Source organism: Neoarius graeffei, chromosome 12 (assembly GCF_027579695.1).
Source record: "Neoarius graeffei isolate fNeoGra1 chromosome 12, fNeoGra1.pri, whole genome shotgun sequence".
NCBI lineage: Eukaryota > Metazoa > Chordata > Actinopteri > Siluriformes > Ariidae > Neoarius > Neoarius graeffei.
This window is the reverse complement of record NC_083580.1, coordinates 66,483,933-66,506,382: the sequence shown is the minus strand read 5'-3', so window position 1 is coordinate 66,506,382 and position 22,450 is coordinate 66,483,933. Positions and strand designations below refer to the sequence as shown.

General features: G+C 40.5%; 1 protein-coding gene across 6 annotated transcripts in view; it reads left to right on the top strand.

The window, feature by feature from the left end:
• slc23a1 (solute carrier family 23 member 1) overlaps positions 1–21,795 on the top strand; it is a 30,132-nt gene extending 8,337 nt beyond the window's left edge. For 3 of the 6 annotated variants that reach the window (XM_060936268.1, XM_060936269.1, XM_060936271.1), the window contains 12 exons: positions 929–1,086; positions 1,167–1,255; positions 1,364–1,431; positions 5,914–6,095; positions 6,412–6,532; positions 6,797–6,953; positions 9,903–10,050; positions 10,166–10,271; positions 13,473–13,602; positions 17,096–17,239; positions 17,693–17,788; positions 21,440–21,795. In XM_060936268.1, coding sequence (XP_060792251.1) covers positions 929–1,086; positions 1,167–1,255; positions 1,364–1,431; positions 5,914–6,095; positions 6,412–6,532; positions 6,797–6,953; positions 9,903–10,050; positions 10,166–10,271; positions 13,473–13,602; positions 17,096–17,239; positions 17,693–17,788; positions 21,440–21,702 — 1,662 coding nt within the window. In that variant the 3' untranslated portion in view covers positions 21,703–21,795. The remainder of the gene's footprint in view (positions 1–928; positions 1,087–1,166; positions 1,256–1,363; positions 1,432–5,913; positions 6,096–6,411; positions 6,533–6,796; positions 6,954–9,902; positions 10,051–10,165; positions 10,272–13,472; positions 13,603–17,095; positions 17,240–17,692; positions 17,789–21,439) is intronic. The other 3 variants (XM_060936272.1, XM_060936270.1, XM_060936273.1) reach the window with 3 other exon arrangements.
• The last annotated feature ends 655 nt before the right edge of the window (positions 21,796–22,450 follow it).

The following is a 22,450-nucleotide window of genomic DNA, read 5'->3' as shown; positions in this document are numbered from 1 at the left end:
ATTTTCAATTGCGTCAATGCCAATGCCAAGAAGACTCCTCAGTTCACCACAAGGTCTCATCTCCACACATCTAACGTACCATGGCCATTTCCTTATGATAAAGCCTCTGAACATCTTCAGCTTTTAATGACCATGTTTCACAACCATACATCAATGTTGACCAAACACAGGTTTGATACAATTGTCACTTGTTGCGCCTGTCACTTTCAATGATACAGCTTGGGAAGTCAGAAGACGCAGTAAATTTTTTCCATTCACTGTGCACTCTGTTGATCACGGCAGATTCAACTCCACCACAGGCATCCAAGATATCACCAAGATAGCAGAATCTATCAGCGACCTCCATATTGCAGTTACCAAGTTGTACCTCTGTTCTGAATTCAAGTCTCCAGAACAACATTTGCGGCAGAAGCCAACAAACTTTAATGTCACTACATCTTGCATGACCCCAATGACTGTAGTAAGAGCAGAAGATCGAATTACTGTGTTAAAATCATCGATTTATATTGAAGTTTGTTAATATAAACTACTGCAGGAGATAATTTCAATTCAGAGAGTTATAATGTAAAATATTAAGGGGAGGTCATGGCCTAATGGTTAGAGCTGCAGCTTTGGGACCCAAAGGTTGCTGGTTTGATTCCCTGGACCAGCAGGAATGGCTGAAGTGTCCTTGAGCAAGGCACCTAACCTCCAACTGCTCCCCAGGTTGCTCTGGGTATGTTGTACATCGCTCTGGATAAGAACATCTGTTAAATGCCATTAATCCAATGTAATGTAAAACATAACCCAGAGTTGTTTTAGCTTTAACCTTATTATTAAGAGTCAAAATGTTATGGGTCAGTATTGTAAAATCACAGAGCCTTATAATTCCAAGGTTTCAAAGTGCTGATGATTCCTGGATATCTTCTCTCATCCTGTTTCTCTCCAGCACTACTTGACATGTTTCAGCGGCACCATCGCTGTACCTTTCCTACTGGCCGACGCCATGTGTGTGGGCCAGGATCAGCACACCATAAGCCAGCTAGTTGGGACGATTTTCACCTGTGTGGGCATTACCACTCTTATACAAACCACTTTTGGTGTCAGGTGAGTCTATTACACACTAGTTATTATAGATGGTGGGTTTTTTAAATCATATGTCTCCATATACTGTACACTTTGCCTAGGTTGCCCCTGTTTCAGGCCAGCGCGTTTGCTTTCCTCATCCCTGCCCAGGCCATTCTCAGACTGGACAGGTGGAAGTGTCCTCCTGAAGGTATGCACTGAGTTGTCTACTACCCTGTATTGTTTAGAGCCATTGCTGTTTATACTCTTTATTAAGATGCTCATGATTTTGGCACTGCATACTGCTATTATATTGCAGAGGAGATTTATGGAAACTGGACCCTACCCCTCAATACCACACATATCTGGCAGCCCCGGATTAGAGAGGTATTAATCCATATCTTCAGTTTAGAATTCAAACAAAAACCTAACATTTTCTTACTAACATTTAAGACCACCACCATTGTAAGACCTTCCTCCAGATTTATCCCCTTGTAGCATGTGGATCATCACTGTACTAGTGCATCTCAAAAAATTAGAATACCATGAAAAAGTTCCTTTTTTTCATAATTTAATTCAAAAAGGTAAACTTTCATATATTCTATATTCATTACACGTAAAGTGAAATATTTAAAGCCTTTTTTTGTTTTAATTTTGATGATTATGGCTTATAGCTCATGAAAATCAGAAATCCAGTATCTCAAATTATTAGAATATTCCCTAAGATCAATCAAAAAAAAGGATTTACAATACAGAAATGTCCAACTTCTGAAAAGTATATTCATTTATACACTCAATACTTGGTTGGGGCTCCTTTACCATGAATTACTGTATCAATGCGGTGTGGCATGGAGGTGATCAGTCTGTGGCACTGCTGAGGTGTTATTGAAGCCCAGGTTGCTTTGATAGTGGCCTTCAGCGTATCTGTATTTTTGGGTCGGGTGTTTCTCATCTTCCTCTTGACAATACCCCATAGATTCTCTATGGGGTTCAGGTCAGGCAAGTTGGCTGGCCAATCAAACAGTAATATCATGGTCAGCAAACCATTTGGTAGTAGTTTTGGCACTGTGGGTAGGTGCTAAGTCCTGTTGGAAAAGGAAATCAGCATCTCCAAAAAGCTTGTCAGCAGATGGAAGCATGAAGTGCTCTAAAATCTCCTGGTAGATGGCTGTGTTGACTTTGGACTTGATAAAATACAGTGGACCAACACCAGCAGATGACATGGCACCCCAAATCATCACAGACTGTGGAAACTTCACACTGGGCTTCAAACACCTTGGATTCTGTGCCTCTCCACTCTTCCTCCAGACTCTAGAACCATGATTTCCAAATTAAATGCAAAATGTACTTTCATCTGAAAAGAGGACTTTGGACCACTGAGCAACAGTCCATTTCTTTCTCTCCTTAGCCCAGATAAGACACTTCTGGCATTGTCTCTGGCTCAGGAGTAGCTTGATATTAGGAATGTGAAAGTTGTATGCCCTTTCTTGAAGATGTCTGTTCGTGATGGGTCTTGATACACTGACACCAGCCTCAGTCCACTCCTTGTGAAGCTCTCCCAAGTTCTTGAATCAACTTTTCTTGACAATCCTCTCAAGACTGCGGCCATCCCTGTTGCTCGTGCACCTTTTCCAGCCACCCTTTTCAGCAATGACCTTTTGTGGCTTACCCTCCTTGTGGAGGGCATCAGTGATCATCTTCTGGACAACAGTCAAGTCAGCAGTCTTCCCCATGATTGTGGTTGTGTGTACTGAACTAGACCGAGAGATACACTGTGTTCATACTGTTTTACTCAAACTCGAAATGAAATATTCTAATATTTTGAGATGGGTTTTTTTTATGTTTTTGTACTGTATGGCATACTGATTAAAATTAAAATAGAAAAATGCTTGAAACATTTTAGTTTATGTGTAATGAGTCTATAATATATAACATTTTCACTTTCTTAAATAACTGATGGAAAATATTGAACTTTTTCACAATATTCTAATTTTTTGAGATGCACTAGTATATCATATATTTCTGAATGACTTTAAAATGTTTACTTTGGCCCATAAAACACCTTTATTATAATTTTTTGGCCCATTATACCATTACACTCACTGGCCACTTTATTAGGACCACCCATCCACCTGCTGTTTGATGCAGTTCTCTAATCAGCCGATCCCTTGGCAGAAGCACAATGCATAAAATCCTGCAGATACAAAATCAAGAGATTCAGTTAATGTTCATTTCAAACATCAGAATGAGAAAATTGTGATCTCAAAGTGTGACTTTCTTTCACTGTGGCACGGGTGTTGGTTTAAGCCAGATGGACAGGTTTGAGTATTTCAGAAACTGCTGATCTCCTGGGGTTTTCACACACAACAGTCTCTAGAGTTTACACAGAATGGTGCAAAAAAAAAAACCCCAAAAAAACATCGAGTTAATGAGAGACAGTTCTGTGGATGGAAACAAACGCCTTATTGATAAGAGAGGGTCAGAGGAAAATGGCCAGATTGGTTCGAGCTGCCAGGAAGGATATAGGAACTCATAGGAACTCTTTACAACTATGGTGAGCAGAAAAGCATCTCAGCATGCAACAGCAGAAGAACACGTTGGGTTCCACTCCTGCAGCCAAGAACAGGAATCTTAGATTCAAGAACAAGTTCCTATTAAAGTAGCTGGTGAGTGTATAATCAAACAGTAGTTTATGCCTCTGTTGTGAAAGATTAGTATCATAATTATTGAAAAAATATGTGCATCATGATCCGTGCTTCATTCACAAACAAATGTCTCTGAAAATGGAGGGAAAATGATCTATACAAACAATAAGCACATCTGGCTTGCCCTCTGTCCAAATTAATTATATATTGAAAATAAAATTAAGTCTCCAATTTCCCTATGCATCTTTGCAGCACGACATTATCAAATATTAATTGGTTTGTAAATACTGTATGTTTCTGTTCACAAAGAAATATCTTTGGACATGTCTTAAAAATTTAAATAAAAATGTACAATTAAACATGAACAAACTTGTGTTTGTGAGCTGGTAGTTGTTGCTCTAAGGTGGTTGTTTTATGATGTGGTTGCATTGGAAGAATCAGCTCATGGATTGATTGGAAAATTGCTTGGAAAAATAGTCAAAAATCCAAAAAAGTAAAACTCAAAACTAGATTGACTAGTCGCACTTGGAAGGTGGCTCTGGACACTTACAGTAATACATTTATATCTGAGGACTACGGTTGACTTGCTAACTTTAGGACATGAACAGCTTTTGCACTCAAGTTTCCATCAATGAACAGTTTATAACTTCAACAAAAAAGAAAAAATGAATTTCCCATTTTCACAGTTATACTTTGTGACTATATAGGACACAGTTATAGAAGCAAATTATTTATAATCACGCTGTCTGTTGTCACCCAAATGAGGATGGGTTCCCTTTTGAGTCTGGTTCCTCTCGAGGTTTCTTCCTTGTGTCGTCTGAGGGAGTTTTTCCTTGCCACCATCACCACAGGCTTGCTCATTGGGGATAGATTAGGGATAAAATTAGCTCATGTTTAAAGTCTTTAAATGTCTGTAAAGCTGCTTTGCGACAATGGCTATTGTTAAAAGCACTATACAAATAAACTTGACTAGATCGAGACTGTGACTACAGTCACAATAATTTGTGCTAGCTGACCTTTGTCAATTGAAGGTCAAGGAAAAGTTGCGCCCTGCCACCCTGAATAAAATAAAAAAAAAATTATTGAAAAAAATCATGAAAATTGATAGAGTTAGAAGTGATTGAAAAAAAGCCCATTTTTCATGAATCATTCTGGTTCAGTGATCTGGATCAGTATGAAAAGTCATAGTAACGTAATTCAGCCCAGAGCTATTCTTCAGGTGAGATTTGGTGATGATTGGTTGAAAACTAAGGGAGAAATAGTGTCCTAAAAAACATCAGGGTGGTAATAATAATAATAATAATAAGCATAATAAAGTTGAAAGATGGGCGGCACGGTGGTGTAGTGGTTAGCGCTGTCGCCTCACAGCAAGAAGGTCCGGGTTCGAGCCCCGTGGCCAGCGAGGGCCTTTCTGTGCGGAGTTTGCATGTTCTCCCCGTGTCCGCGTGGGTTTCCTCCGGGTGCTCCGGTTTCCCCCACAGTCCAAAGACATGCAGGTTAGGTTAACTGGTGACTCTAAATTGACCGTAGGTGTGAATGTGAGTGTGAATGGTTGTCTGTGTCTATGTGTCAGCCCTGTGATGACCTGGCGACTTGTCCAGGGTGTACCCCGCCTTTCGCCCGTAGTCAGCTGGGATAGGCTCCAGCTTGCCCGCGACCCTGTAGAACAGGATAAAGCGGCTAGAGATAATGAGATGAGATGAGAAGTTGAAAGATCCTGATTGAGAGTAATAATTTGTGCCAACGCTGCTAGCGCAAATTAATTATATCACTCAGTGTCACATGATGCATAATGGCAGTCTCAGAAGACCTGAGCAGCATATCTGATTTGTTTTGTGCACTTTTCTGGTGACAAGCTTCAGAATCTTGCTATTTATATTCATCTATTGATGCGTAAGTGCACTCACGTGTGTCAGTTTTCCAACAGCAAAACAAACTTTTAATCATGGTGAAACGGCGAGCTTTTTAGAGCAAGATATTGTTTGGAAACAATTCATGGCCTTATATAGCTTTACATAATTGCTGGATCATGATTTACTCATTTGCCAGTGATTGAGATTACTTTTATTCCTATTAATATGATTGAAAATATGAACGACACCTGGGTTACATTTAATATCATTCCATGATATTAGGTAAAGTCTTTAAAGCTCTTTGAGTTCTAGCCAGAAATACCTAAACAAAGCAATCTCAGTCATGTAACTTTTATAACTCTGGCCTACAGATCCAGGGGGCCATTATTGTGTCTAGTGTGGTGGAAGTGGTAATTGGGCTGGTGGGAATTCCTGGACTCCTGCTTAATGCCATCGGGCCTCTGACCGTCACCCCCACCGTGTGTCTGATCGGCCTGTCTGTGTTCCAGACCGCTGGAGACCGTGCAGGCAGCCACTGGGGCCTCTCTCTGCTGTAAATACATTTAGATTTTCACTGCACTTAATGCTTTTTAACATCTATCATTTTAAGAACATAACTAGGTGAATGGTCTGTTAGCACAAATTACTGAATGAAAAGAATAAAATATGAGCCATGAATTGCTTGAGATATTGCACTATTCAAAGATATATCTTGCCTCAAGCATTCACATATTATATTGAATGAATGTGTCTTTCTTCAGAAGCATCATGTTTAATGGGCAGGGGTGTGAGCCGTCTTATCACTCATCTCACTGCTGCCTTCTCACTGATACTGATCAATTTGTCATGTGTGTGCTGTGTCTGTCCAGATGCATCTTCTTCATTGTGCTTTTTGCCCAGTATCTCAGGAATTGGGCCGTCCCCTTTCCCTTTTATTCGAGACAAAAAGGCTGTCACACCTCCCATTTCCAGATCTTCAAGATGTTTCCGGTATGAAGCCACATTTACCCTTAAACATAACCATATTGCTTGGCAACCTTCATGACTGCTCTTGTCTACTCCTCTGGTCTCTATCAATTTGATCTAGTAGGCCATAAACCTGTCTCACTGGAACGCAGCACTAAGTTCATCACACTCGTATCATATTCCACTTATAGCTGCAACGGCAAAGGTTCAGGAACTGTATCAGGAACTGTACTGGTCCAGCAACTGATTAAAATTCTCGGTATCTCTGACGTGCTTTGTTTTTGGCAGATCATCCTGGCTGTCATGCTGGTGTGGTTTGTGTGTTATATCCTCACGTTGACAGAAGTGTTGCCCAATGACCCAGAGAAGTATGGCTACAAGGCTCGAACTGATGCCAGGGGGGAGATCATGTCCCAAACGCCATGGTTTCGCATCCCCTATCCCTGTAAGTGTCAAAACAAAATGAGTAGAATGTCAAGAAATCAGGCACAGAGAACTTTTTTGCATATGAGTACAGTATAATGCCTTGGCACACTGTCAGAGGTGGACAAAGTACCCAACTTCATTACTTAAGTCAAAGTACAGATCCCACTGGTCAAATGTTACTCCAATACAAGTGAAAATTGTACAGTCAAATTTTTACTGAAGTATTTGCTTTTAAAAATATTTAACTATTAAAAGTACATTTTCTGTCAACACATTTTTGTATTATTGCCGCAACGCTTACAAAACCTAATGTCTTTGAAGCAACCAACTGGATTTACTGACTAGCTTGTAGAATCTGTAGGATAAACGCCTGGTAGAATGTTACAAAATGAAACACAGCTGAACTGAAAAAGCCATTGTCATTTTCTTTTTTTTTATTGTATCACTCCTCCCCACCTCCACAAAGCAGCATGGTAGTGTTCTGACCCAGCTCTGGCAGCGTGCACACATGTACATGTATATTAATCAGAAAGACAGTGAAATAGCTGTAAATGCAGCTTGCTCAGAAAATAAAAATGACAATCCAACCTGATTAAAACCAGGTCCACACTTCGAGCTTAATAACTGCCCAACAGCAACACTGCTTTAAGCAAGACAAAAAAAAAATATGCAAGACCATCATCTGACATCAAAACGAAAAATTCCAACAATTTGTTGTGACTGACTAGTAAAATACTGTCCATCTCACAGGTCTCATGCTTGTGCAAGTGTATGTATTCATGCACGTATGAATCTGTCTTTGGAATCATGGTGGTTTAACGTTAAGCTAGCTAGTCAGTGAAGTTCCACCTGATATGCCAGCAAAATCTTTTCAAACTCGAAATCATATTGGGTAGCTGACGTTACTAGAAAAGAAAGATTTCTACATTTTGTTTATTTGGCAAGATTATGCTAAAACATTTCTGAAAGGACTTCAGATAAGTTAAAAATATTCATGTTAGCGTAACTCCGTGTTTACATGCTAACTAACGTGTCCAAGTTAACTAGCTATGTGTTAATGTTAGCCGTGGACAAGGCGATGGCAACTTGGTGGGCAAATCCATAGAAAGTCATTTGACTAACCAGACTGCATAGCTATTGCAACATTATCGTTAGCTCTAAAAGCACAAATAACTTCATTGGAAGCTTTCTCTTGGAATAAAACGTTTATATACCTCAATATGCTTCCGCAGGTTGGACGGCGAGTTTTTGTAGGCTGTGATGTGCTCCGTTTTAGGCAAACAAAGCAAACATTTAAAACGAAACGACTCTTTATTCCTTTCAGAAAACTGAGACACGGGTTCTAGGTATAGCCATGAGTGTGTGCATTCCCCAGAAGGACCGCCTCCTTCCATTCTGCCATCAACTGATCGTGTTAAATAATGCTGCTGAGAAATCATTGAACTTGATTTTATCCAGTCTATAGATGTGACGTGGCCCTAGTGATTACTGATCGGCTGTCTCAATGTCACCTGTGAAAAAAACAATCACATTTTAGAAAAGAAAAGAAAAATACATCCACTTTCAAAACCACTTCATAGTAACGAGTAATGAGGTCTTTGATAGAAATGTAGTGGAGTGAAAAGTATGATATTTTTCTTTCAAATGTTGTGAAGTTAAAGTCATAAGTTGGCAAAAAAAAATACTCAAGTAAAGTATAGATACTCAAAAAGTGTACTTAAGTACAGTACTCAAGTAAATGTACTTTGTTACTGTCCACCTCTGCACACTGTTTATCAGACGTGATAACAATATGGAATCTTAAAGTGGCAGTTTGTATTTTGGAACTTTCTGCTGCCTGAGAGGAGAAATGCAATTGTAATGAAACCACTGGCCTGCCTTTTATCAACTGACACAACATACAAATGTCTTGTGAATTGCCAGACCATAGCAGCTTTGGGGTAAGTTTATGTGCCAGAAAAATGTTAACAGAAGCCTGAAATGAAGAAACCATCCACAACCACTGCATGTTGATATCATGAATAACAGTTCGATTAAGGTGTCTTTCAAATTAAAATGAATATTATTTTGGCGGGCGGCACGGTGGTGTAGTGGTTACCACTGTCGCCTCACAGCAAGAAGGTCCGGGTTCGAGCCCCGTGGCCAACGAGGGCCTTTCTGTGCGGAGTTTGCATATTCTCCCCGTGTCCGCGTGGGTTTCCTCCGGGTGCTCCGGTTTCCCCCACAGTCCAAAGACATGCAGGTTAGGTTAACTGGTGACTCTAAATTGACCGTAGGTGTGAATGGTTGTTTGTGTCTATGTGTCAGTCCTGTGATGACCTGGCGACTTGTCCAGGGTGTACCCCACCTTTCGCCCGTAGTCAGCTGGAATAGGCTCCAGCTTGCCTGCGACCCTGTAGAACAGGATAAAGCGGCTAGAGATAATGAGATGAGATGAGATTATTTTGGCCGGGTTACCTGGCCGAACTGATAATTGCATCATCAGTTTTTCTTTGGCTAATCAGACACAAGGTACACCACCAAGGTACACTTGCTGGAGCAGTTGGGGGTTAGGCACCTTGCTTAAGGGCACTTCAGCCAGTCCTGATGGTCCAGGGAATTGAACGAGCAACCTTTTGGTCCCAAAGCTGTGTCTCTAACCATTAGGTCATGGCTTCCCCATGTCTAAATGTTACATGTCCAGAAAGACTTTTGTGAACATATTTATTACAAACTGTACCTTTAAGTAACAAGAACAATCCATGTCTTGCTTATCTTTTAGTATGTTTTTACAGTGCATGGTCATAAAAAAGTGCTCCTGAAGATTTCGAAATAATAATTCAATTGCTCAGGAACTATGGAATGAAAATGATCTTCATAGCTTATTAACATTGACATAGATCTCTCACATGCCACTGTGCAATAATCATGCAGTATGTCAGTAGGTCTCCTGAAATCAGATGCTAACTCTGGATGTTATGTGGCCCAGGTCAATGGGGCTTACCTACAGTGACAGTAGCTGGAGTGCTGGGAATGTTCAGTGCCACTATAGCTGGCATGGTGGAATCTGTTGGAGACTACTATGCATGTGCCCGTCTTGCTGGAGCTCCTCCACCTCCTGTTCACGCAATCAACAGGTTTAAAGAAGAGCTATGCTGCGTAATAGTACATACATTAATAATACTCAGTTCATAAATGCAAGTTGTATGTTGATACTGACATAAATATACATTTCCTTCTTGTTTCTTTTAGAGGGCTCTTTACAGAGGGTGTGTGCTGCATCATAACAGGCTTAATGGGAACAGGAAATGGCTCCACTTCCTCCAGTCCTAATATTGGAGTGCTTGGCATTACCAAGGTGAAGCAATGATATACAGTATAGGGGTACAGTAGGAGTCTGTTTCTGTCCCCCAAGGTACAATCTACACTAATTTACTCCCCTTTTCCTGATGGTGGACTCGTGAACATTAACATTAGCCAATGTGAGAGAGGCCTTCAGTTGATTAGAAGTTACCCTGGGGTCCTTCATGACCTTTTTTCCATTTTGAGACTGTTTTCCTCTCTCTTGAGGTAAACAGTATGGCCCTACAGAAACAGCCAAACGTAAGGAGCTTTCACTAATTAGCATAACGATGGAAGTGCGTCACACCAAGACGGCAACGTGTGGAAAATATCGTGACTCTGCATCGACTTCAGAGAGTTCTGAGCTACAGGGATGTAATTTGTGGTCGACATTCGTGAATAGATCCGTGAAACAAAAGACAAATATATCTTTTCTCTGTTACTGCTTTTGTGTTATCATTTTTTTCCCTGTAAGATCAAAACACTAGGTGTATAACTCCATACTCGCTATCGTGGAGTCAAGCCCATGCATTCTAAGGCTAAGATAGCTAAGTGCTAGCTAGAATGATTTAGTTCTCTATCCAGAAAAATGACATGTCATCTGACCTTACTCTATCTTGCAGTTGCATTCACTAGGCAGGCTTTCCTTTTCTTTTCCGCTGGCTTTTATCTGGCGGGAGAGCAGAGTCTGCCATGTTTGCGCATGCCAATTTGTTTTGGTTAAAAGTAGGTCAAACACACCTCATGGCGGTCATGTGATATTGTTGCTCACTTGCTTCAGCAATCTCCGGAATTACAAAATGCAGGATGCTTTTTATCTCGGCAAAACATTCACACACAGGATACACAGTATGTGCAGCAGCGAAACATCAATAGAAACAAAATATTTTGCCCAGAATTCAACTTTGCGTTCAGCAACTTTAAATAATGTTGTGATTTGAAACAGGTGATGTTAACAGGTGATTGTAATCGCGATTTGGTACAAAATCGGTATCCAGGAAAGGCTTAGTCTTTGAAGAGCAACGATGGGCTGAGGATCTCCAGTTTATCAGAACATGCATAAGAAATCTTTGAAATGATTAAAAGCAATGTTCCTCAAAGAAAGATAGGAAGAGATTTGGATATTTCACCCTCTATGGTGCATAATATCCTTAAACGATTCAAGGAATCCGAGGAATTTTGGTGCGTAAAGGGCACAAGCCTAAGCTGAACACTCATGAGGGAAAACAAGATTGAGTGATAAAACTTGTCAGATTAGGCTTTATGTGGTTACGTAGGATTGGCTTGTGGAAGAGCGCCCCCAAAGCTCTTTTATAAGTATGATCAACTCCTCCCTTTAAACAAACAATTGTCTAACTGCTAAGACAATACAACAAAAGAGAAATAGTGGAAATCAATCCATAGATAATAGTGAAGTAAAACCTGAGAGCAGTGAGAAAAATCTTGGGCTATTCAAATATCTGGAGAACAAATTTATCTTTACTGTAAACAAAACTAATTTTTCATTGAACCATTTTCTCAATATTGGCACCTCTCAAGTATGTGTAAAATCAAAGCAAACAGTTTGACATCCAACTTGCTCACAGTTCTCAGCAACTATACTATTGCCTTTAACTATTTCCTGCTTCCTTTGGTATAAATACAGTGGTGCTTGAAAGTTTGTGAACCCTTTTGAATTTTCTATATTTCTGCATAAATATGACCTAAAACATCATCAGATGTTCACACAAGTCCTAAAAGTAGATAAAGAGAACCCAGTTAAACAAATGAGACAAAAAATATTATACTTGGTCATTTATTTATTGAGGAAAATGATCCAATATTACATATCTGGTGTGAGCCCCTTGTGCAGCATTCCACAGCATTTCCATTGGATTAAGGTCAGGACTTTGACTTGGCCATTTCAAAACATTAACTTTATTCTTCTTTAACCATTCTTTGGTAGAACGACTTGTGTGCTTAGGCAAGTTGTCTTGCTGCATGACCCACCTTCTCTCGAGATTCAGTTCATGGACAGATGTCCTGACATTTTCTTTTAGAATTCACTGGGATAATTCAGAATTCATTGTTCCATCAGTGATGGCAAGCCGTCCTGGCCCAGATGCAGCAAAACAGGCCCAAACCATGATACTACCACCACTATGTTTCACAAATGGGTTAAGGTTCTTATGCTGGAATGCAGCATTTTCCTTTCTCCAAACATAATGCTTCTCATTTAAACCAAAAAGTTCTATTTTGGTCTCATCCATCCACAAAACATTTTTCCAATAGCCTTCTGGCTTGTGCACGTGATCTTCAGCAAACTGCAAACGAGCAGCAATGTTCTTTTTGGAGAGCAGTGGCTTTCTCCTTGCAACCCTGCCATGCACACCATTGTTGTTCAGTGTTCTCCTGATGGTGGACTCATGAACATTAACATTAGCCAATGTGAGAGAGGCTTTCAGTTGCTTAGAAGTTACCCTGGGGTCCATTGTGACCTCGCCAACTATTACACGCCTTGCTCTTGGAGTGATCGTTGTTGGTCGACCACTCCTGGGGAGGGTAACAGTGGTCTTGAATTTCCTCCATTTGTACACAATCTGTCTGACTGTGGATTGGTGGAGTCCAAACTCTTTACAGATGGTTTTCCAGCCTGATGAACATCAACAATGCTTTTTCTGAGGTCCTCAGAAATCTCCTTTGTTCGTGCCATGATACACTTCCACAAACATGTGTTGTGAAGATCAGACTTTGATAGATCCCTGTTCTTTAAATAAAACAGGGTGCCCACTCACACCTGATTGTCATCCCATTGATTGAAAACACCTGACTCTAATTTCACCTTCAAATTAACTGCTAATCCTAGAGGTTCACATACTTTTGCCACTCACAGATATGTAATATTAGATCATTTTCCTCAATAAATAAATGACCAAGTATAATATTTTTGTCTCATTTGTTTAACTGGGTTCTCTTTATCTACTTTTAGGACTTGTGTGAAAATCTGATGATGTTTTAGGTCATATTTATGCAGAAATATAGAACATTCTAAAGGGATCACAAACTTTCAAGCACCACTGTAGCGTTTCTTAGGTTTTCAGTGTTATCATATATGTGCTGGCCTTTGCCCTTCCAGGGTGCTGATGTGTAATAAAACTCAGATCAACTGCAATAGAGATTGGCCATGAAACTGACCTGAAACAAAATCCTTGCACCTATACCATGTGTTCCTGCACAGGTGGGCAGTAGGAGAGTGGTGCAGTACGGGGCAATCATAATGTTGCTGTTGGGGACCATTGGGAAGTTCACGGCCTTGTTTGCTTCGCTGCCAGATCCAGTACTTGGAGGCTTGTTCTGCACCTTGTTTGGTAAGATGCTTCGTGAGTTTGTTCAGAGGCAAGTTGTGTCCACGGTGGGGCAGTGTGGAGTCAACCAGCTTCATGGCTCAACTCATTTGTAAAGGCATTGCCTGACATGTAGCCGTTATTTCTGTTATTTCTTTTCCTGTTACACAAAATGACCAAGAACAGACTGTTAGTAACAAAGACTGTTAAGTAACATTTGAAATCTCGTTCAGAGGCAACTGCATGGACTAAGCAGGAGCTAATGAGTAGTTCAGCACCTAAATCACTACTATTAACTGTGAATGAGCATCGGACAGTTACTTAATAAGTAATAATAAAGTAATGTTTTTTAGTTCATTATGAGCTAAGCCTTAATTACAGAGCCTTAATTATAAAACTAATCTTCTGAAGAACTACTAGCAAACTACAGAGTAAATATCTCTTTATATTATTTTGACACGAGTGTTTTACTGGGAAATATACCACTCGTATTTTTCGTACAAGCTCCATCTGGAACACAGCGAACCAAAACCGTGACATAAATCTTTCTATGTCACTCATGAGGAAATCGATGAATTGTTTTGATAAATTTGGAGGCTTTATGTTTGCGAATGTGTCTATATACTAAAAAGAAAATCACACGTTGGCTTGAAGATATGAAGTTTATCTTCTCGTGTTTAAAAATATTTCACTTGGTTGCCTCGCTGACTCGTGAAATATACATTCACCACTCGAAGATAAACTTCATATCTTCGTGCAACTGTGTAATATCCTGTCTATATTTTTACATGTTACTTATGTTATGCATTTATATGGCAGTATGTTCGTGTTGGCTACTGTGCATCAGATAGTAGTTCTTAAATAGGTAGGTAAGACAGCATAATTAGAGGATATTGCATGGTGGCTTGAAGATATGAAGTTTATCTTTGAGTGTTGAACATATAGAGTGCTTCGAGGTCAGCGCGCACCCGGCGGCGGCCATATTGGAAGTCAAAGGTCGCTGTGTCAGTGCATTGTTGTTGTCCAGCGAAGCAAAAAGGGGTGACAATGCCGAATACGTGCGTCATTGTTGGCTGTAGTAACCGAGGGGAAAAGGGTGGCAAAAGCTTCCACAGACTCCCCAAAGTCGTGACTAACCAGGGAATTGCAGCACAGGAGAAAAGCGAGCGGAGGAGACGACAGTGGCTGGCTGCCATTAACCGATCAAATTTAGGACAACTTGACTGTATCCGGATTTGTTCTGATCACTTTGTGACAGGTAGGTTAATATTGTCTTGAATTTCATAGTTACTAAAATAGTTATTTTAATATCATAGTCACCGGTAGCATCCAGTATGCCGGCTGTTGTGTGACCGTCGTTCTTTCCCTCAGTCTCGTGGCCGCTTCAACATAAAACAACAGGGAAGCAACATGGGAGCAACATTCCCCAAGTCCAGCAATGCAGTTGCAATGTGCACACAAAATAGCATGTCTCTTGTCAAATATTATCCAGGGGTGTAAACTAGGCTGGGATAGACTCTGCGAGTGTAACACTTTCCCTCTGATCACTTTTGTCTCTCCGTCTTCAGCAGTAAACACCGACACATCGCGGACCCAACCGGACACAAATCTATCGTATGCTTCCATGCTCTTGTAGTTCTGGAAATCCTTTAGTTCACAAAATGGACTTGGGTGAAACACTAGATAGTTCACAAGATCGATGTATGTCACATGCGGCAACAAGCTGGGGTCAGCTTTCCATTCCTTCTCACTAACAGTGTATGGATCTACATTCCCAATGAAACGTACCTTCTCAGCATAACGCTCCCGTGCCTGCTTATCCAAACTTTCACAGTAGTGCTCCATCACTTCAGATGTCTAAATTCTTTTTTAAAAATCCAAGCTTTTAAGCCCTCTAACGCGGAAACGAATCGGTGAATGTGTACTCTATTGGCCCTTTTCCACTACCCTTTTTCAGCTCACTTCAGCTCGCTTCAGCCCGACACGGCTCGCGTTTCGACTACCAAAAAACAGCACGACTCAGCTCACTTCAGCCCTGCTTAGCCCCTAAAACTCACACCGTTTTGGAGTGGGGCTGAAGCGAGCCGAGTGGGGCTAGGGGCGTGAGCAGACACTCCCCTGTGCACTGATTGGTGAGGAGGAGTGTCCTCACATGCCCACACACGCCCCGCGAGCACGCTGGGATCTGTAAACACCGCAAACCCGGAAGAAGAATAATTACGAATTACAAGAATTTCTGAAGCCTTATGCGCCTCGCCTCATCTATACGCTCTTGCCAGTATCTGTTGGCGTTGTCAGTGACAACAAGCCACAGCACCAAGACCAGCAACACTAACGACTCCATGTCCTCCATGTTTATTGTTTACTATCCGGGTCGTGAGACTACCGCTTAAAAGCTCACTGATGTCACTGTTTGCGCTGCTTAACGACATCACGTGACGTCCACCCACTTTCGCTAACTCCACCCAATGTGTCCACCCACTTCCAGCCAGCACGGTTCAGCGCGGTTGTAGTCGAAATGCAACTCCAACAGCCCCACTCAGCTCGACTCAGCACGGCACGGCTCAGCCGCGTTTGTAGTGGAAAAGCGGCATATGATGTGTACTCTATGAGCACTCTGGAGCGAGTGACTTCCAAGATGGCCGCGCACGCGCAGTGTTACTATTTTTAGCATCATCTCGGAGCCCTCTATTCACGAGTGAGTGAAGCGAACAAGTGAAATATTTTTCAACACTCAAAGATAAACTTCATATCTTTGCGTCACCATGTAATATTCTTTATATTATATAGACACATCAACAAACAAACAAAAAAAAAATGTGCAAGTTAACCAGAAGCATTTTAATTTTGAACCGGTTCGCCATTTTGACAGTGTGCCTCAAGTCAGCAGGAAAACACTGGGAGTGATGTCATCGGAGTGAAATATTGGGAAATATGTCACCCAGATCCACGATGTATTTCGTATGAAAAATGTGAGTTTTTCAACACGAGAAGATAAACTTCATATCTTCAAGCCAACGTGTGATTTTCTTTTTATTATATAGACACATTCACAAACAAAAAGTCTCCAAATTTATCAAAAACAATTCATTAATTTCCTCACGAGTGTCATATAGAGATTTGTGTCGCAGTTGCTGTTTTCTATGTCCTGGAAGAAGCTCGCATGAAAAATACGAGTGGCATAATTCCCAGTAAAACACTTGTGTCTATATAATGTAAATAATTTTTCCCTTTTATCAGCATTATCTCCTGAGAAAGGACACAATAACGCTCATTAAGCAGTCATTAGTAATGCGCTATTGTGTGTTTCACTTAACAGTACTGTTCCAGATCATCGTTAAATCCTGGTGAAGGATACACTAACATTTCATTCATTAACATTATTAAGTCCTAAAGCAGGCAATGAGTTTTAGAAGAGTATTGTAAATTATTACCCACGATTATAACCAAAGACGCTTTTTCATGTTTTCGGCAGATTTTTACTGACCCTTTATATTTTTATTTTGCTTTTGAACAGGTATGATCACGGCTGTGGGCTTGTCAAACCTGCAGTATGTGGATCTGAACTCCTCACGAAACCTTTTTGTCCTGGGGTTCTCCATGTTCTCTGGCCTTACGCTCCCCAATTACCTGGACACTCACCCAGGCAGCATCAAGACAGGTCTGTGTGTAGTTTTCCTTTGTTTAAGTCCTGTTATAATCTTGTAAACTCCCAGAAGCTTGCGTTCCTTGCTCTTCAAACTACACACAGTATTTCTATTAGTTTCACTGTAGTTACTGATTAATTTATAGTAGTTACTGAATAATAAATAAGTATTGCACTAAGACCATTGAGTTATAGTTTAGACAGATTACATATTAAAACTAGAAAAGCACTCGGAGAGCGCACACCTCCGCCAAGAATCCTTTAAAAAAATCCGGGATCCAGAAGGTGATCCGGATCACCGCCAAAATTTAATGGATTGTTACTTGTGCCCAGTCACACCTCTGGAAAAAAATTTCAGAGCAATCTGTTCATAACTTTTTCCGTAATGTTGCTAACAGACAAACCAACCAACAAACAAACCAACGCTACCAGGCAGTGACATCAGTTTTTTAAATGTGATTTGTTCAGGTGTCCCAGAGATGGATCAAATCCTTACAGTTCTGCTGACCACGGAGATGTTTGTTGGAGGATTCTTAGCATTTCTGCTGGACAACACCATTCCAGGTACATAATTACGTTGTGTATTATAGACACAATGAAGAATAAGAATATTTAACAATTATTCCATGAAATAGAGTCGTACATGAGCTGATAGCCAACGAGGCGCGTAGCTATAAGCCATGTACAACGAGACTGAGTGGAATAACTGTTTTATTCTATCCACATTCACTGGATTTTGAGAAACAGAGCATTTTTATTTTTATTTTTATTTTGTGCAAATTCGATAACTAAAAACTTTATACACAACGTCCGACAAAATAATTTCCGCTTGGCGGACACGTGACAAAGTGCCGTCTTGCTGTCGTGCCGAGGTATAGAATAGATATGGAGATTTATTGAATTCATCCTTGGACATTTCAGTGATGTAATTTTCAAACTTCTTTGAGCTTTTGAACCAGTCTAAAAAAAATTCAACAAATTTAAATGCTTAAAGATAAAGAATGTAAACAAACCGGCAAAATGACAGGAGCAATTTGTGAAAAATGTTATAATAATAATTCTTGAAAAATAAAAAAAATTACATTCTTACCATCAAATACTTTCATTCCATATTTTGTTGTTTTTTTTTTTTGTATTTTTTGGGGTTTTGTTTTCAAGTAGTTTTTATTTCATCCTTGGTTGGTTCAGCAACACGCGCCGCCATTTTGTTTTTCTCTACTCAAGCACGGGCGATTGCGCTAAGACAACGAGGGAGGCTCAGCCTCCTCTAAAAATGACGAACATCGTGTAGGATGAATTGTGCTAGGCTTATGTTATAGCCGACCTTATAACATTGCTATTTCTGATCCAGAATCATAGAAATATATGTGCTCAACCCAACTACAGTGCAAAATCATTCCGTTATAACTTTCCCCAGTTCGCCTAATGTGCGCGTGAGTTTTTCCCCCTCGTGACAGCGCGATGCAGCCCAGCCTCAGTGGACTTCAATGGCATTTGGGAGCTATGTGCTTTTCAATATCAAAATGCAAGACGATTATTGGACAAATACTGCGAAAACGCCTGCCCACGGACTCCCACGGACTCCCAGCCTCAGTGGACTTCAATGGCATTTGGGAGCTCTGCGCTTTTCAATATCAAAATGCAAGACGATTATTGGACAAATACTGCAAAAACACCCGCCCACGGACTCCCAGCCTCACAGTGGGAGGGACATGACAAAGCTTTCCGCGAGGAGACTGGTGATTGGTGAAAGCAGCCGGATATTTTCTTTGACTGACAGCTCGTTTCAACTATAGACAGGCAGTGATGAATCTCAGTTCAGTCCCATGCGGATTCGCAAGTGCTGTGGTGTATTGTAAGAGATCAGCTTACATTTCGATTTCATTCATTACATACGGTTTCTACCAGCTTTTTTAGTTTGTATATATTTTCACTGTAAATAAAGTGTAAATATAGTGTTGTCAAGTTTGCTATCTTAGTTCCAGAAATTTCGTTTATTTGAGTGACTGAACTTGAACTTGAGGGGGCTAGTCAGCGAGCAAGAAAGCTGCGCACGGATGCCAAGCATTGTTGATTTAATTTTGGCGAAGCCATTTGCCAGTCTTCCTTTCGAGGAAAAAAATAAAATTAAAGAGCAGGGTAGACCAACGCCTCAAATTGACTTGATGAAAAAGGTAGGGAATAATACGTGACCCACATCACCAACAGTAAATAGGCTACTTTAGTAATATGTCATGGATGGACCAAAAATATAGAATCTATTTAAAATGTTTATGCTGAGTATATTATATTGGAATATATATTTTTCTGGATATAAATTAAACACAGCTACAATTTGGAAAAAATTTTTAAACAAAAACACAGCTGAGAACATTTCACATTACAGACCTGGATTAAAAGTGAAGGGTTATCAAAATTGTCAATAAAACATTTCTCAGTCAAAATAAGTAAAATATAGGGAAAGTGTCATTGAATGAAATGTGTGGCACCCAGCTCTATGTTTGGCTCCCCAAGGTCAGTGCTTGTGCCTATTCCAGAACACTCTGCTGTTACTGCTGAGGTTCCTGACAAAGAGCTGCTTTCAATAATGATCAATTTTTAAACAACATGCCACAATTTTAAAATATAAAATGTTAAAATATCCCCCCCCCAACACCACCATCATGTATATTGGACAGTAGGCTAATGGGCCAAAAGAACCTGTTATTTCACAGTTTGTGACGCTGCCAACAATCAGCCAGATCAGAGGCAAGAGTATGGGCAAAATTGATGTTTTTTTTCTTTTTTCTTTTAAAATCTGGAAATATCGTAACCGACCAGCCTCCCCTGTTTGAAAGACTACCAGCCGCCACTGTACTCAAGGTATATGAGCTGATAGCCTAGTAGTAGGGTAGCCAATCAGAGCGCGCGATTGCTCATATCCAGTGAATGTGGATAGAATAAAACCTGATATACCCACAACACAGTCATTTACAGTGGTGGACAGTAATTAAATACATGTAATTCTTTACTTTTTTGAAGTAGCTATACTTTATTAAAGTAGGGGAAAGGGGGGAATTAGGACTCATATCTTTTTTTTATTTAAAAAATATATGGTATAAAGAGCGGCACGGTGGTGTAGTGGTTAGCGCTGTCGTCTCACAGCAAGAAGGTCCGGGTTCGAGCCCCGTGGCCGGCGAGGGCCTTTCTGTGCGGAGTTTGCATGTTCTCCCCGTGTCCGCGTGGGTTTCCTCCGGGTGCTCCGGTTTCCCCCACAGTCCAAAGACATGCAGGTTAGGTTAACTGGTGACTCTAAATTGACCGTAGATGTGAATGTGAGTGTGAATGGTTGTCTGTGTCTATGTGTCAGCCCTGTGATGACCTGGCGACTTGTCCAGGGTGTACCCCGCCTTTCGCCCATAGTCAGCTGGGATAGGCTCCAGCTTGCCTGCGACCCTGTAGGACAGAATAAAGCGGCTAGAGATGAGATGATGAGTTATCATGCATTCCGATTGGCTCCTGAGTAATCTGCAGTGTCTGACATGCTGGTGATAAATTCCATGCATTTTCAGTGTAGTGGGGCCGATTACCCCACAGGGCCTAATACTTTTGCTCCATTACAGTTCACTGCAAAATGTCCTGCTTTTACTCAATTTCCTGCTTTGCACCATGTCAATCCTTACTTATTACTGTAAAGTCAGAGAAAACTAGACTGGCTAAGCTATCTGAATGTGATGCACTTTTGTATTGAAGCAAACCAATTCTGGTTCAGCATACCTTTTAATTGGCTGAGAGAGCTAACTGTAAATTGTCTATACCATACAGCAATTGCTTTAAAGTGCAAAAAAAAAAAAAGTCTGCCAGATGAAATGAGGTTAGGAAAGTGCAAAACTCTTGCCATTATCCCGGAGATATGTTTGAAATATTGGAACAGAAGAATGACTCTTTTATTTTCAAATAAATCTCAGATGCATCTCCCTGAGGTACAGAGGATCTCTGCGTTCAAAAAAAATGTGCAATCTAATTAAACCGTTTCTGCCAGTTTTAACAAATACAAATGATAATCAAAATAATATACAGTAACTAAAATAATTCATTATAGTTCAAAGTTCTACTCAAGTAGAAACAGAAGACTTGTTAGAAATAGAAATGTTTCTATTTTCACTCAAGTACAGGATTGTTGTACTTTGTCCACCACTGGTCATTAGGCTACTGATGATCTGTCTTTTTATCCAGGCACAAAAAAAGAGCGCGGTCTCACCGACTGGAAGGCTGAGGACTCCAGAAAATTTGGTAGTGTCACTTCAGACACATATAATTTCCCAGTTGGCATGGGGATGGTAAGACGGCTTGATTGTCTTCGCTACTTGCCCATCTGTCCCACTTTTCAGGGCTTTAAGTTGCATCGGCGCAAAAAAAGCTTGCGTGAGGAACAGAACAATAAGAATGATGAAATTGCAGTGAACACTCCAGAGATCACAAACTGCACCAGAGTGTAGTGTAGACTTGTATTCCCTGTGTCATTGTATCATACTTTTTTATACATTTCTAGATTTTCATATCTGAAAAATAAAAACTTTTTTCTTTGGTAATGAATCTATTTATTGCTATGTTGTGAGCACTGATTATTAGGAACAGAAAAATTCACTGCAAAAATTGACACAAAATATATCAAAGTTTCAGAGTCTGTCTATTTACTTACTTACTTACTTACCTACCTACCTCAGACTGGAATACAACACAAATCAAATCAAATCAAGTTTATTTGTACAGCGCTTTTAACAATAAACATTGTCGCAAAGCAGCTTTACAGAATTTGAACAACTTAAAACATGAGCTAATTTTATCCCTAATCTATCCCCAATGAGCAAGCCTGTGGCGATGGTGGCAAGGAAAAACTCCCTCAGACGACATGAGGAAGAAACCTCGAGAGGAACCAGACTCAAAAGGGAACCCATCCTCATTTGGGCAACAACAGACAGCCTGACTATAATATTAACAGTTTTAACAGGTATAACCCTCAACTGTCCTCATGGGGCCGTCCTTCACAGGAGTGGGGCGATAAAACTCCGACCAGACACAGGGCACCAGGATGGATCAAGCAGGTCCGAGGGGCAGAAGAGGCCAGCATCTCAATCCCAGGATCAACATGTAACTCAGAGGGACAGATGGGGGGGGGGGAGAGAGAGAGAGAGAAAGAAAACACGTTGTTAGGTATGCCCTAAAAATGACAAGTATTAAATCTGT